The following is a 17,928-nucleotide window of genomic DNA, read 5'->3' on the forward strand; positions in this document are numbered from 1 at the left end:
ACATTCGTGCATTGGGAAAACTAACCACATACTCCAATCAAGCTGTTATATCCTCTAATCAGGAATCTGTACAAGCATGCAATTCATAAAGCTCATATTATCAGGCATAACCTAAACAAGCTATCCTACCATTGACTAATCAATACTAGCATGCAACTCAATCAACACATATAACATGCATACAAGGCATCCTTCCTAGATCCTTAGCCCTAAACTAGCATGTTGATACATAATCGTATCATAACGTAAACTTGTATGGGTAATTTGGGAGAACTTACTTGAGCTCGGCTGATTGCATGCACCACACCTGATGTGACATCGGCTCCGACCACCTGCTCTGAGAAAGTGCTTCTACGCCAGAGACGGATCTACGATGTCACAACCGATGTTAGAGCCGCCCTAAGGACTGTGCCCCGGGAGCGGACTCTGACGATCAAGTTAGATCAGCTTAGAGATCTTAGATGGTCCTCCATAGCTGGAGAGAACCATATTGGTGCTGGTGGTGGTCTATGGTGGCTGACGGCGGCGGGTGGCGGTTGAGCCACCTGGCCGGAGTATAGTGTGGTGGCTGATCCATGGGGGAAGTCTCCTCAAGAAATGTCCCCCTTCATGGAGGAGGCATTATTCTATTTATAGTGGACAACTAGGTCAAGGGGAATTAGGTTAGGCCTACGGACAACCCAATTCAGGCCCAACTAGCAAGGAGCTGGGCAAGGTCGCCTGGAGACGTTGGGTGAGGCTAGCGGGCGCGCACCAGGAAAGGCTGGCAGGGGAGCGCCAGGTCGGGCCGGCTGGAGAGTCCCCAGCATAGTTGACAAGGGAGCGCCAGGTCGGGCCGGCAGGAGAGTCCCCAGCATAGTTGGCAAGGGAGCGCCAGGTCGGGCCAGCAGGAGAGTCCCTAGCACGGCTGGTAAAGGAGCGTCAGGCAAGGCTGGCAAAGGAACGCCAGGCAGGGTTGGCAGGAGCGCGCCAGGCCAGGATGGCGCTCTAGATCAGTCTAGGCCATGCTAATGAATTGTATACCATCAAGTCCCCCCAGTATGATGTTATTGGTACGCGGCCAATGACATCGGACTGGACTTAGTCATGTAAACCGTGCGTCGTCACCTTACAAAGGTCTTGCCAATTACAAAATCTAGTTACTTCAGAAACAAACTTGGAGTGTGCGATTTTCAGTCAAAGGGGAGTGTTATAAGTTAATGCAAACCAGTCACACACATGGACAAAGAAAACAACTTTGACCATGCAGAAAGCCAAGAATTTAGACATTTTGAAGACTTAAAACGTGTTTGGCAAACCTAACTAAAAGCTAGAAGTTGGAAATATAGTTTTTATTTGTATATAAGTGTTGGGCAAACTGAGCGAAGTTTTTTTTTCGAGTTTTTTCTTAAAATCTATAATTGTATGCTAAGTACATTATTGGTGAATTCAATAATAACAGTGGAATATTCCATATTTTAGGCCATAGTTGTTATCTTTCATTGACTATAAATAGAATATTTTCTTATGTAATTTGTAAATCATCGTTGGATAGAAAAAACACTCACATAAAAAAAATTGAAACATCCCAAAAATACGACCCAAAAATTTCATTTTTAATATAACAAAGATCATAAAACTGAGTATCACATAATAAAACCATATGTTGCGTATCTCAAAACCAAAATAAAATATTGTGAGAAAACTGTGTCACAACTGTATCAAAACATATCGAAGAAACTGAATCAACTCCCAGGACAAAAACTGAAGTTGTGGTGTGTGCGATGCCATCATCCCGAGCTCTTCCCTTTACTTGCGGAAGCACCTGAAACCAAAACTGAAACTGTATGCACAAAGCTTAGTGAGCTCCCCCAAATTACCACATACCATACAAACATATAACAACTACTGGGCCTTGCCCACTGCATCGGACCGAAGTCCGGAACTAACCAGGGCCTTGCCCTCTGCATCAGACCGAAGTCCGGAAACTGCATCGGACCAAAGTCCGGAACTAACCAGGGACTTGCCCTCTGCATCGGACCGAAGTCCGGAACTACTGAGGCCTTGCCTCCTGCATCGGACCGAAATCCGGAACTAACTGCATCGGACCGAAGTCCGGAATTGACTGCATCGGACAGAAGTCCGGAACTACTGAACATAGCATAGCATAAACATATCAACTAACTCAACAACATATACTACATACTGCTTCGGGTCATAACCCGGAACACATAACACGCAAACCTGTCTGAGCCACGAAGGCGTCAAACATACTAACTACTGCATCGGACCGAGGTCCGGAAACTACTGCTAGCTAAACGGGCCGACATTGTGGCCTTAGACCCGTTCCTACTGGAAGGAAACTCACCTCGTGAACTGGCTGCTGAGTGTATGGCTCTGGAAGCTATCTGTTGCTGCTCCGGTATCTCCCTGGCTACAATTCCACAAACACACTCAATCAAATACTAATAACTGCTTTGGGGTAAAATGACTCTTTTACCCCTGGCTAACGTCAACTCTCCCGGTCAAAGTCAACTTACAGTTGACCTGACTCGCCGAGTTGGGCCGCCAACTCGCCGAGTCCCTACTCTCACTTTTCAACCCTGTTCGCTGCTACTCGTCGAGCATGGCATCAACTCGACAAGTTCCCTTTCGATTCTAGAACTCAGGCTATCTGCATCCGACTCGCCGAGTTATATGAACAACTCGACGAGTTGTTCTTGAATCTATGAAGATTGCCTTGGACTCGCCGAGTTGTATGAACAACTCGTCGAGTCCCTCCATTACTGAGTCTGACCTCCGGCTCATTGAGTCCATTCTACTACTCACTGGTCCCCACTCGGAATCACTCAAAAGGGGAAAAATCGGGGACTCGCGGCTCGACTCGCCGAGTCGCATGCATGCAGTTACTAAAAACTCGATTCTGCTTGAATCCAGCGCATATAACTTGTAGATATGGGCTTCTTATGCTCGATTAACACATAAAGATTCTATCTTTACGTGCCCATAAGCATCCATGAAGATTAAAAGGCTCAAAAGGCATAATAAGGCTAGATCTAGGGTTCTCATGCAAGGCAACTTCGAAAAAGGAAATAGATCAGGGCTCTAAAACTCCTAAATGAACAGATCTGGGGATATCTCGACCCAACAAGGCATCCATACAACTATAAAGCTTGGAAAATACATTAAACTAGCCTTAGAGGTGTTCTAATGAAGATTTTAAGCACAAAACAGAATAATTCTGAGACACACTTCAATGAACTCTGACTTGGCCTTGGATCTTTGCTCTACACTTCCTCTTTTGGGTCCTTTCTTCTTTCTCTTCTTCAATCCTTCAAGAATCCACACAAAAACACTTTAATAATACAAGGAATGGTTTAGGGTTTCTCACAAGCTCTCTGAGGGTGAAGGAGGCGAGTTGGGGCACATAACATTACTTAAATAGTGAGCAAACCCGGGGATTTAGGGTTTCTTCCTGGCAGGCGGACTCGCCGAGTCCCGAATATGGACTCGTCGAGTTACCGACTTACACGTGCTAGAAATCCCGTCTCTACTCGACGAGTCGGGCTATAGACTCGCCGAGTCCCTCTTGAAAACTTCTAAATAAATAACATGGAAACAACATACCAGAGACGGGTCGTTACAAAAATAGTGTAAAGACCGTAAGTCATAGGGTTGTCATAAGGGAAATCTACCGAAAAATCTTTATGTTTATATCTCATAATCGAGTTAGTCCTTATCTAATTTTTTTAGTCAATTAAGTCCCAAAAACCATAATTATATTCATTTTAACTCTTTTACCGGTAAAATGTCAGTAAACTGGTCTCCAACAAAATATAAGGATATTGTTGCAAATAAATCCAAAATAAAAGGATTTTTTTTTTTAAATATATATTATTTTTATTTTTTTAATATAACCATTTTTATATTAATATATTTTTTTGTCTAACGGATTGTATTATCTTACATTAATTTTATAGTATTTTTTTTGTCTATCAAAGAATATATATTATGAAAATAATTTTTTTCTTCTAAAAGTAATCATTTTTATTATATTTATGTCTAACAAATTATATTATCATGTATTAATCTTATTTTATATATATATATATATATATATATATATATATATATATATATATATATATATATATATATATATATATATATTCTTTGACTGACAGATAATATATATTACGAAATAGTTTTTTTTCTTCTAAAAATAACCGTTTTTTATAATATTTTTGTTTAACAGATTATTATCTTACATTAATCTTATAAAAACGGTTCTTTTAGGAAAAAAAAACTACTCTCATAATAGATAGTTTCTATCAGATAAATAAAATTTCATAAGACTAATGTAAGATATCAATCTTGTAACGCTTAAACCTCGATAAGTTCCTCTTTTGACATTGCATATTTTAATTGTCCCATTTTGACCCTTGAGTTGTACGCGGGGGCGTACAACAAGGTACGCTTAGTGTACAAGTGATGAAGCAAGTACGCGGGGCATACCATGTGGTACACTTAGCGTACTCATGTAAGGGTGTGATCGGGGTCCCGGATGCATACACGGGGCATATAGCTTTGTATGCGAGGCGTATGCAAAGAATAATGAAAACCCTAATTTTAGGGGTTGGCCACTATATAAGCATCCTTATGGACTTGAAACCCTTATTTTACCAGCCTCCTTGTCCCCTTTACCCTACATTCGAACCCTAATTCCATCTTGTGTGCTTTTGAGCTTAGAAGGTCAATTGGATGTGTATTTTGGTGCTTTGAAGGAAGGTGTCCATCCTTGAAGCTTCATTGAAGGAGTGAAGGCTTATAGATCCAGAACCTTATCATCTTTTGACACTCATCTGAGGTATAAAGTCTTGAACTTGATGCTTATTAGCTTAGATATCGTTTGGTTTGGGTTTATGGACCCTTTTGGTCCTATTGATGAGATCTTATGAGTCCACATCGTTTTTGAAGCTTAGAGTTGCCACTCTTGGTGTTATTTGGGTCCTTGAGTCATAAAGTTGTCATTTTTGAGGTTGAGATCCATCTTTGCATGAGTTGGGGCCATTTTCATGGAAGTATAATGTTATATTTTGGAGTTGGGTTCATTTGGGGCTTACAAAGTCACCATTATGGGTCTAGACATTGATTAGGAGTTAGGACTCAGATATGTGGTTTGGACCTTTAGGATAAGCATTAAGTTCTTAATGTAAAAAAGTGGCTTAATAGAGGAGTACGCGCAGCATACAAGCCAGCAAACGAGTATGTGTTGCGTACAGCTGAGTATGCCCTACGTACTCAGTCAGAGTGGGCTTCACATATTTAGGCCTCGGTTTGGGCAATTTCTTGGACCTTATTGCTTTGGGCCTTAGTGGGCTATCTGAAATCAAGCTTTTCGGCTAAGGATATTATTGGGCTTTAGGGTAAGGAAGATTATTTATTGTTGGACCTTAAATTGGTTTGGGCCTAATTTGGAAAATTGGGCCATAAATGGGCCCCAAGTGGGCCTTGGAAGATTATTTAGTGTTGGACCTTTTATATTGAGGATTTGGGCCTTAACCATGGATCAAATTACGCCAGGGTAAAATGGTCATTTACCCCAAGTATGGAGTATTGGATATTGATTGAGACCCAAGTATTGATTGGGTGTTATTTTATACTGATAGCTCGAGGAGTCGTCAGGGCACCAGCTAGGGATTTCTTTCTATGAGATTCAGCATTTGAGGTTAGTTTCCTCACTGGGTTTAGTGGGTCTAAGGCACTAATGTCAGCCCTTATTGATTATGCTAGGATGTTAGGAGTCTGTGTGACCCTTGCATGTGTTATGTGCTGCTTTGTATACTGGGCAAGGCTCAATGTCGGGCGAGGCCCGATGACTGGAACACATGCTAATGTATATGATCATTATATGTGTTTGCATAATTATGTTATATGTATTGTATGTGTATAGTGGGCGAGGCCCAGTGACAGGCGAGGCTTGAGAATATTAGATTTGTATATCGGGCGGGGCTTGATGCCAGGCGGGGTCCAATGTCGGGTGAGGCTCAATGTCGGGCTGGGGCCCAGTATGTGATCTATGATGTATGGTATGTGGTAGTTTGGGGAACGCACTAAGCATTGTGCTTACTGTTTTCAGTTTATGTTTCAGGTACTTCCGGTTGCAAAGGGAAGAGCTCGGATTGACTGCATAGCACACACCATTAGGATTCCGCATATGATACTCTTACTCTGATTTTTATGTTGATACATTGGTTATTTTGAGATGTATGGATGATATTTGGAAATACTATTTTATCTATTTTAAAAATGAAATTTTGGGGACCATATTTTGGGATGTTAAAAATATGTTATACAAAGATATTATTAAAAAAAGGCTATTTTTAGAAGAAACAAATATTTTATAATAGATAGTATCCGTCAGACAAATAAAACATCATATAATATAAGATAATACAATCCGTTAGACATAAACAATATAAAAATGATTATTTTTGGAAGAAAAAAAAACTATTTTCATAACATATATTATCTGTTAGAAAAAAAAAAATATCATAAGATTAATGTATGATAATATAAGCTATTAGACAAAAAAACAATATTAAGATAATAGACTAATATTATTAAAATTAAAAATTATATATTTTTTGAAAAATCCTTATATTTTGGATTTATTTGCGAAAAAGTTCTTATATTCTGTTGGTGACCGGTTAACCGGTAGTTCCGGTAAAATGGTCAAAATGAATATAATTGACAGTTTTTGAAACTTAATTGACTATTAAAAAAAACTAAATCGATTATTAGGCCTAAACATAAGAAATTTTCAGTAGATTTTCCGGCCGTTGTCATAACTAATTAAAGTTATTATTTCTATTCTTAGTAATTCCTACATTAACTCTTTGATGTGGAGGGGAACACGTGGATATGAAAACACTACACATGTTTTTTTTTCTTGGAACGGCGAATCACTACACATTTTTATTATGACATCTATTGAACTTATTAAAGTTTAATGGTTGATACATTATCATTCTATTTTTCATAAAAATCTACTCAAATTTGTTTACAATGTATTGAATTCTACAAAGTTTAATGAATTTTATTATAAAATATAGTTATAATTATAATATATTTAATAATTAAAAAGTTTTATTTTTGTATCGAAATAGTCATTGAACTCTCTATATCTATGAAGTGCTAATTAACATGACATCTTACAATAATAAAGTTTAATTCATTTAATACCAATCAATCATGTGGCCTTGTTCAACCCTCCCACTCAACTATACATGTGGATGCTATTAGACTGGAGGGTGTGGGAGGTAAGCTTCCCTCACTTTTGGTGGGTCATACTCTTTTTTCCCTCGCTTTCCTTTCCCTCGCATAAAAGTCAAGGAATGGGTGGGAATCCCTTCCCTCACTTTTTTTTAAATATATTTCATACATATATTATATTCATTTTGTAGAGAATTAAAAACCATGAATTTTGATATATTTTTTATATTTTTATAGTAGATATATAATTTTATAAATATTAAAAAAGATAAAAAGAAAAAAAAAAACAAAACTGTCCAATAGCATGAAGAGAGAGAGAGAGAGAGAGAGAGAGAGAGAGAGAGAGAGAGAGAGTGCGGCACCCCCTCCCCTACCTCTTTTCCCGCGGTTCTTTCCCTCACCCACGGAGTGGTGTTCAAGAGTGAGGGAAGCTTCCCTCACCCCTTTCCCGCTCTCACTCCGTCCAGCCTTACAAGCAACAAGCGGTAAGTGTGTATCTATGCATGATTTAGGTGAATGATGCCAAAAGTTTATGCAAAGTGGTCTGTTTACCCTTCGCTCAAAATCTATATGAATGTATCTAATATTTGAGAAGTTGAAAATGTTATAAATTAAAAAGCGGCCGGTGAGAAATTTGTGCATACAAGTCCAAGGGTGTAAATCAAATTCATGAAGAGCTCTTTTGGCCTTCTTAATTTAATGTTTCTAGGTGCTAAAAGTAGTGATGATTATCACAAAGCTTGGAGCACATTACCTATGCTCATTGTAAATATGAACAATGTTGCTACGAGAAGATTAAAGAAAATGGTTTCCAAATGCGTACGTATTTTGATAATTCCAAACAATAAAGTTAAGATAATTGCCTATAAGCGTTTATCTCTAAGTCATTTTGATCAATAATTTTAACAAACTGGAAAACACATACAATTAAAATGCTACCAAAATCTTTCATGCTTGTGGTATCATTATTGCTGTGGCTACACGAGGCACGAGCCTCCCTAGCGAAGCCTGGTTGCCAGGAGACATGCGGTAACGTAACTGTCCCATATCCATATGGCATTGGGATCGGTTGTTACATGCACAAGTCATTTGAAGTCTCGTGCAATAAATCATCACCAGATGTTGCTCATCTTTGGTTTGTGAATCATAATAAATTCCCCATTTTAGAAATATCTATGGATTCCGTACGTGTAACTGGTAATTCGCGTTTCAATTGTAATAATTCCGGAAATATATCAACTCATGTAGTTCAACTGGACCTACACTTCAGTTATTCACATAAAAAAAATGTCTACATAGCAGCGGGATGTAACATATCTGCTCATTTTCTATCAATCGGTTACGGGTATTTCAAAGAAGTTGGATGCGTTTCTAACTGTATCACAGCTACTGCTACTCGATCTTTCACTTGTAATGGCTCAAATGGTTGCTGCCAAAGTAATATTCCAATAGAAACAAGTTTATTTCAGGCTGTAATCTTAAATCATGCCAGTGAGGCACCATGTAATAATGTTCTTGTTGCGGAAAAGGAATATGTTATAGTACCAAATCTCTATAAACTCGAGGACGAATATACGTACAGGTTTCCCGTGATCTTAAATTGGGTTATCTCACTGACGAGTTGCCACCAAGCTCGCCTGAGAGGAGACGATGTATGTGGCCAGAACAGTCGCTGCGTTGACTCAACCCACAGCCTGGGACATAACTGCCGCTGCATGAAAGGTTACACTGGGAACCCATACCTTCCCACCGGATGTCAAGGTAACTTCCATTTAACAAAAATACCTTACATACAGCTGTTTATCATGTAGGAATAATAAAATTAATGACCATATTTTCACCAGAATACGTACCTGATACAATAATCAAGGGATCATCAAGCACTAATTAAGAGCTAACCGAGTTTATGTTTTCTTGATAATCAAAATTAGATATCAACGAGTGTCTAAACCAAAGCAACTATCCTTGTAGAGTGGATCAGATTTGCATCAATACACCTGGGAGCTACAAGTGCAGTTCCCCAAATTGTTACATATCAATCATCTTAGGTAATTAATTAATCACTCCTACAATCTCTCTGATCGTGTATATATAGCCACAAACAGATTCACATATGCAAACAAAAAAACACATACATATTTTCAAACCAACTTCAACTTCACCATGTAGGAATTATTGCTACTGTAATTGGAATCATTGCTATTGGTGCTATTGGTCATTGGACATATAAAGAACTCCGCAGAAGAAAGGAAAATAAGATCAAGCAGGAGTTCTTTAAAAGGAACGGTGGATATCTATTGACGCAGCATATCTCAGCTAATAAATCACATGCAATTAAACTAAAAATTTATTCTGCGAAAGTGATAGAGAAGGCAACGATTGGTTTTAGTCAAAGTCGGTTACTTGGCAAGGGAGGACAAGGTACAGTGTATAAGGGTTTTTTGACAGATGGAACCATTGTAGCCATAAAGAGGTCAAACATAGTAGATGAAGACCAGGTAGAACGATTTGTTAATGAAGTTTTCATTCTTGCACAGATAAATCATAGGAATATAGTTAGACTGTTAGGTTGCTGTTTGGAATATGAAGTCCCATTATTGGTGTATGAGTATTTATCCAATGGCACCCTCTCACAACATCTTCATGATGGGGCAGAGGTTTCCAAATTCTCATGGAAAGATCGTATGCGAGTGGCAAGGGATGTTGCAGGAGCATTATTCTATTTGCACTCATATGCATCCCCAGCCATATTCCATAGGGATGTTAAGCCACATAACATCTTATTGGATCAGAACTACAAAGCTGTAGTGTCTGACTTTGGACTTTCAAGGTCAATACCTCTCAGCAGAACTCATCTAACTACAAAAATTGAAGGCACATTTGGATACTTGGATCCAGAGTACTTCCGGTCGGGGCAACTTACTGAAAAAAGTGATGTTTACGCCTTTGGTGTGGTACTTACCGAGCTCTTAACCAGAAGAAAAGTTGTATCTTCAATAAATTGTGGTGAAGGTCTGGTTTCACGTTTCCAGTTCTTAGTGAAACATAACCGCGTGTTTGAAATTTTAGACAAGCAAGTTCTGGATGAAGCTCTGATGGACGATATTCTTCTTGTCACCAAGCTTGCTAAGACATGCATGAAGAAGAATGTGAAGGAAAGACCAACCATGAGAGAGGTGGTCATCGATTTAGACAAATTAAAAGTAGTACAACTGGAACTTCCTCGTAAGGAGTGATACTAATTGTGTGAACATGAGATATAGATAATTTGTTATTAGAAAACTAAGTTAAGAGCAAACTATATATATATATATATATATATATATATATATATATATATATATATATATATATATATATATATATATATATATATATATATATATATATATATATATATATATATATATATATATATATATATATATATATATAGGCGGAGCTTAAACATATGATTTGGAGGGGCGAAATAAAAATCGGTGAGTAGAAAGGTCACCGTCAAAATTTTATATTTTTAGGTCTAATATGGACTAAACTGCAAAATTGGTCCCTGTGGTTTTCAGAAAACTTTGGATAGGGTCCTAAAAGTTTTCAACTTGCATAGACGATCCAAAATCAAGGTTTTTCTGTGTTTTTGGTCCATAATACACTTGAAAAGTCGATTTTACCCTTTTCATTTCTTTTTTCTATTTTCTTTATTTGTTTTGGTATTTAAATAATTAAAAAAAAAAACTAAATCTCAACCACCTCCTCTCCACCGTACCCCAATTTCTCTCTCTCTTTCTTTTGACTCTCTTTCCCATCTTCTTCTTCATCACACATCACCTGCAAATCAAAACTCACACAAAATATAAACAAAAAACCCAGAATCTGCAACAACCTTCTTCTTCAATGAGTTTACCATTCATCGAAATGTATAAAATTATTGTAGAAGCAAAGGCCAACAAAAAAATCAAATTTATTTGCAATTATGCCTAAAACACTTAAAATTAGAACACCAAAATTCATCCTAATTAAGTGTATTGTAATCCGAAAAATTACAGTGGAGACACCAAAGTCATTAAGGGTCGATTTCTTGATACAATATTGGATTTTTCAGAACAGCCACATAAAGTATTTTTGTAATCAAAACAGAAAGAATAAAATGAAGGTGTTACAATCAAAAATTGAGGCAGTTCCCGGATGGACCTCAAGTCAAAGTGCATCCCAACACAAACTCTTCAAGCTCTTGATAACCACAAATCGAGCAACAGTAGCCAAATGATAAAATTTAGCTAAATCCATGTGTAAAAACCATTGAAAAAAACCTGTGATGTCCAAAAAAAATTGACTTAGTGGTTTCTTCCATGAGTAGGCAGAAAACACAAAATCAGTGTGAACACGAATCGTAGAAAATGATCAACACAATGATGAACAAGAATTGCAGAAAATCAAAATACAAATTCTAAACCAACCTAGAAATTTGCAGAAGACACAAAATCAAAATCTGGATTGAAACCCTAAAATATTCTGGCGGCTAAGGGAAAGAGATGAGTATGCCGCCACAAGTTAGAACGTTTCAAGATTTCGGATTTGTTACTAGATTCAACGTTGTCGACTTCATTAAGGTTAAGGCAGGTTTCAAGCTCCAAGATGTAAATCCACTGGCTCAGGAAGGATGAGGAATGGAGGAGATGAGAGGTAAAATACTCACCGACCAGAAGGGGTGGCGACCATTAGGGCTTCTCGACGGGGTGAGAGACATGGAGATGATCTGAAAGTCAATGTCTTTTTGATGAAGAGGGAAAGAACACGAGAAAGAAATATAGGGTGGGGTGGGGTGGGGTTTGTAGGCCCATTTTTTTTTCTTTTGCTTTTTTTTAATTATAAAACAATTAATACAAATAAAGAAAATGTAAAAAAGAAATAATAAGGGCAAAATAGTCTTTTCAAATTTTCAAGGACCAAAACCAAAGAAAATTCTTGATTTTGGACCTTCCATGCAAGTCGAAAACTTTTTGGACCCCATCCAAAGTTTTTTGCAAACCACAAGGACTAATTTTACAGTTTTGTCATCTAATATGTATAAAGTGAAAGTATAGAGGGCTATTTGTAACAAAAAAAATCAGGGGGGGTGGGGGGACAGCCCGCCTCTCCCTAATAAAGCTCCGCCCATATATAGAGATAAGTTATAATGTGGATGAATAACTATTGTGCGGACGTGTGGACAGTATTATTCTACTAAAAAATATAAGTTGTTTAGTTATGCGAATACGTTCAACCTCATACAAATATCATTATTTTCATTCATTCTCACTAATTTTTATTCATTTTTGTTCTCACACATCGTTTTCACTCATTTTGATTTTTACAGAATACGATTCAATAAACATTTTGATAATATTCTAACAAAATGAGAATAATAAAAAAAAAGTCTATAATAACCTTATAGACGATTTAATTAGTAAGAATGTGTGTTAATGACAATTGTTATGTAATTGTCATGTAAGATTAAACGTATTCATATTATCAGGCAACATATTTTCTTGGCCATTCTTACAGAATAACAATATCCACACGTTCGTACAATAGATGTCAATCCACATTTGAATCTAGCTCTCTCTCTCTCTCTCTATCTATCTATCTCTCTCTCTCTCTCTATATATATATATATATATATATATATATATATATATATATGTGTGTGTGTGTGTGTGTGTGTGTGTGTGTGTTAAGTTGAAAAAAAAAACTTGGAATGAAAGTATGATGATCTAGTTGATCCGGTGAATAGAAGAAGAATGTCTAAATGTAATCTTAATAACCATGTGAAAATTGTACAGAGCTCAATCTCATGATCATGCATATAATTCTTCAAAAATTATTAGTAAGGAAAACGGAGATCTAATATTTATTGGTTTGGTTTAGAAAGTAACAAAAATATAGTATAAATGAAGATGTGTTTTAAACTTTTACTCAAAATTGAAATAAGTAATGTCATTACTTTCATAATTGTTAGTGTCGAGCCTGTAGTATGGCCTTTGTATTCGGCTCATGCCCATATTGGTATCCTATATATTGTGTTTATTAAGACAGATATGAGAAAACAACTATTTAAGTCATCTTGTGTGTTGTGTTAGAGATTCGTTTGTAATTAATAAAAACAAAAACTAAAATGGATCAAGATGTAACTTTAATGCGCTGGGTAGCTCCTTGCAATCTATATGTAAAATATGATTTTCAAATGTGAACAATACAAATATCACACGGTGGCGATTATATCAGACCAAGCACACAATAAAAAGTTTCAAAATAAAATTTTGATCAAAATAATTATGTAAGGAGTAGTCAGACAAAAATAAGGCTTGAAAATATATTGTAAGGAAGTTAATAAAAACGAAAACTATAAAAATAAATTATATATATAAGGGACGAAAACATATATAACTTTAATTCGTTAAGTAACTCATTTTCAATTTGTATATAGAATTTGATTTATAAGTGTTAACAGTTCACATCTAGCATGGTGATGATTATATCATATCATGTAGACCATAAAAATATCAAAATAAAGTTTCGATCCAAACAATTATGTATGGAGGAGATAGATAAAAATAAAAAATTATGTAAGAGACTAAAAATGTAACTTTAAAATATAGTAATGGATAAAGCGAACTTCGTGACTTGTGTGTCGTGATGAGCCGAGATAGTTATCATGAGAAGGAAGTCGGTGAGACGTTTTTGGTTTGCAATGAGTAACCTTTGGAGGTTCATCTTTTGGGTCGGGAGCTGACCTGATGCTCAGTGTTGAAGGCGATAATTGAGAGGAAGTTGGGTCTTATGTCTATAGATATTAGAGGATACTTCAAAGCGAGCATGATCTTTTCTTGTGCTTGAGTTTTGGGGTTCTTTCCTTCCGATGAGTTCAGATAGTTGTTCAGGCGGTGGGTCCTTAGGGGATTATGACTTTTCTGTTCCTTTTGAGTTGCGATCGGGATCGATTAGAGAATCAGAGTTGGAAGAGTGTTCTTAGAGTTTGTTAGCCGATGGACGATTAGCAGGATGATGTTTCATGAAGGTGGTCTGGCAGGGAAATAGACCACTAAAGTTTCAAGTTCTTGAGAGTCAGATTAAGTATCGCAGCGACAGTTGGGTCTGTCCTTCTTTAGGGTCGGGAGTCCCTGTCGGGTTCAGGTGCTTTTGGATGAGATTGTTGTAGTATATGGGCTCTTTTCAGTGGTGCTTCTCGGGTTTGGGTTCAATCTATGTGTTGATAATGAGCGATTTCGAGGGCGAAATCTAAGTCAAGTGGGGGAGAATTGTAACATCCTGTTTCAGATCGTCTGTGATTAGGGTCCGTGGGCTGCAAACCGGGCATGAGGAGGTCTCGAGGTTACGATGAGTTGCTAGAAGCGTAGGGCATCTCGTCACCTTTCCGTGGATTTGAGGTTCATGGGAATCGGAGTTATATAGAGGAAGCGATGGAAGTTTGAAGTTGTGGCAGGTTAAGTCCCTTATTTAAGAAAGGTGGCAGCTGAGTACGCCGGGGGTACATATGTGTACGCTTAGCGTACTCATGTGCGTGATTTTCAAGCGGAGCCACCTAGTACGCTGGGTGTACTAGGCATAGAGTGAAAACCCTAACTTTGGATATGTCCTATATAAAGAATGAGATGGCCTCATTCCTGGCCACCATCCTCAGTCTATAAACCCTCTAAAACCCTAATCCTTCGTTCATGGATAGACTATAATGAGAGAAATAACACTTAAGGTTGGTTAATACATTATAAGTTCTAATATATTAATAAGACTATTTAATTAGTATTGATCAAGAATTAATCTAGAATTAATTAAGTGATCGAAAGAAGACTAATTAAATATATGGGTAGATTCTGTAAAGCATCCATACTTTTATAGTGGGCTAAGACTTCATGGATTATCAAGTTGGGCTAAAACTCATAGGGTGCTCCATGGTGTATTTGAACCCATGGATCCAAGGAAATGGAAAGTCATGACAATTAGAGTTTACACTAATTGTGACACTATATAAAGATCATATTCTTGGGGAAAATTTGGCCACTATGTGTGATAGAAAGGGCTAGTCGATTTTCATGAAGTGTATCATTTCTCTCTAAGTTATTCCATGTGCATTTGATGTTGCGTGAACCATTTGAGGTGTCACACTTGGGGCACTAGGCACTCAAGCTTCATGAAGACAAGCTACATCAACAAGGTTTGTATTCTAACTTGTTATATTATCCAAGTATCAAAAGATTGTATGCTAGATAGCGTAATACCTTGGAATATTCATATTTGCATGTATAATAGAGAAAACATAGATCCAAGGTATTTAGGGTTGCATGTACACTTAGGAGTGTTAGAATGCTCATAACTCAACAGAGGTATCAGAGCCATGGGTTGTTTTCTGTTGTATTGATGCAAATGTTTAATTTTCAAAGTCGAAAAAAATGGGAAAAAAACATGACGTTTGTCAAATTTTAAGATAATTACTTGTTTTTGTGAAAAAATAATTATTTGTAAGATTTGAATCATTTGCTATATGAGTTGAATTAGATCAAATTTAGTAAAAGATAAAATGATATGATTATTTTATTAGTTTTAAAAGTTTGATCTAAAGAGTTTTTTTTTTTTTTTTTTTTTGAAACCTCCATAAGTTATGGATATGAAAAGGTTTTAAAAAAATTGATTCAAAGTCTTTATGGAGTTACAAAATTTGGTGTTAATGTTTTAAAGAATTTCATAACTTATTCTTAAGTTATGGAACATGAAAAGTTTCATCATAAAACAAGCATTTAACTCCATAAGTTATGGATTACCAAAAGTTTTATGTTTCCTTGATTTATGAGTTAGTTTAGATTAATGGAAAAAAATTGTGTTTTAGTTGTTTTCAATCCTAATTAATCTAAAGGTGGTTCATAAAATGTATCTATGTAACTTGTCCTCAAGTTACATAAAAGGTCACATTTATGAATCTTAAAACTCATAAAAGTGTCATAGGTTACATAAAAAATGAAGAGTTTTTTTTTCATTAAATAGTATTATGACTCCATAACTTGTCCTCAAGTTATGGATGTTTAAGAGTCACTTCTTTAAAAGTGTTATTAAAGAATAAGAGGTTACATAAAAAATGAAGAGTCTTCATTTAAATGAACCATTAAACTCATAAGTTATGAAATGAAAAGTTCTGAATAGTTTCAAAAACTTGCCCTCGAGTTTTGGAATTTGTAAAGTTTTCCTATGAATACTTTAATTCCAAGTTAGGCCCTTAGAATTTTAAAAGTTAAAATTCAACTCTTATACTTTATAATATTATAAGTTAATAATATATATATATATATATATATATATATATATATATATATATATATATATGTATAAGAGTAAGTCGTCTTACCATTAGTAGGCCTCATTCACGAAGCCGGTCTATAAGGGGGGTATAAGGTTACTGCCTATAAAATGGCATTTTAATGGGTATCCACTCTCACCCATTGCTTCCTTGACTGGTGGAGGGTCGTTAGCCGAACGGGTAGGACAAGGACTATAATTCCCCCTTCATTAAAAGTATTAATGATACATACTAAGTAACTAAACTCTTAGTAATACTCAATCTTAGTTACTTAGGAAAATGTGAATTTGGTGCTAACCTGTCACAACTAGAAATTTTGTGTCTTGTAATCACTATACTTAAGTAAAATGTTGAACCAAAAACTCAAGAGCTTGTGTGATGCTTCAAAAACTTCAATCAAATACATCATACAAGTACTACAAATAGTCAACAAACAATTGGAAACCCTAGAAGTTCTTGTTTAGGTCCATTTTGGACTAGGACTTCCTTATTGGACCCAAATGGACCAATAAGCTTCCAATTTGACTATCATGGGCTTAGAACCCTAATTGGGCTCTAATTGGACCCACAATCATTTATTTCAACATTTTGGGCCATATTGGGCCTAAAATGAAATAAATTAAAAGCTTTGATCCATGATTAACCTAATCTAGCTTAATAAAGCATAAAAATCACAATTTCATTTTATAAGGCCAATGATCACCCAAACTAACTCTAATGTTGGGCTTAGGGGCAAAAAGCCCAAAAATCCTTTCTTCCCTCTCCATTCTCGGCCCAAGCCCAAGGAAAAGGAAGAGTTGACCTTGGATTGCCACCTCACCTTTATTTGTTGGGTCTCCATGCATGCAACTCATACTTCCAAGCATCTATCTTGTCAAAGTCACTCTCTTCTTTCCCCTCTCTCCCTCTCGGCCGAATCCCAAACACACACACAAACATTTCACTCATCTTTTCTCTCAAGGAACTCTCTCCATTACTTTCCAAATTTTCGAGATCTAAGAGGTGTTCAAGGGATTTCTTCAACAAAAATCATCATCTAGGTAAGTTGAGACTTGGATCCACACTTTAGACTTCTTCTTATATCCAAAAATCTCTTCTTAACTCATATGAAATCATAATCTTGTGTCTTAGAACCTCTCAAACTCGAGATCATCAAGAAAAGGTTGCTTAGGCCGAAAATCATCCCATTCCCTTTCCATTTCTCCTCCAAAACCGAAACCACATCCGAAGGTGAGCTTCATAACCCCTTATTTTCGGTTTTTATAAGTTTTGTGGGGGAGAATACAAGCAAATGTGTAGATCTATCATTATGTGTATGCCTTGTATGATTT

At 36.5% G+C, this 17,928-nt stretch overlaps 1 protein-coding gene across 1 annotated transcript; it reads left to right on the forward strand.

The window, feature by feature from the left end:
• Positions 1-8,186: 8,186 nt before the first annotated feature.
• LOC111906584 (wall-associated receptor kinase 2) lies at positions 8,187-10,490 on the forward strand. The gene is made up of 2 exons (XM_023902336.2): positions 8,187-9,015; positions 9,424-10,490. The coding sequence occupies exons 1-2, from the start codon at positions 8,187-8,189 to the stop codon at positions 10,488-10,490; spliced, it is 1,896 nt and encodes a 631-aa protein (XP_023758104.2).
• Positions 10,491-17,928: the final 7,438 nt, after the last annotated feature.

This window comes from Lactuca sativa, chromosome 7 (assembly GCF_002870075.4).
Source record: "Lactuca sativa cultivar Salinas chromosome 7, Lsat_Salinas_v11, whole genome shotgun sequence".
In the NCBI taxonomy this organism is placed as follows: Eukaryota; Viridiplantae; Streptophyta; class Magnoliopsida; order Asterales; family Asteraceae; genus Lactuca; species Lactuca sativa.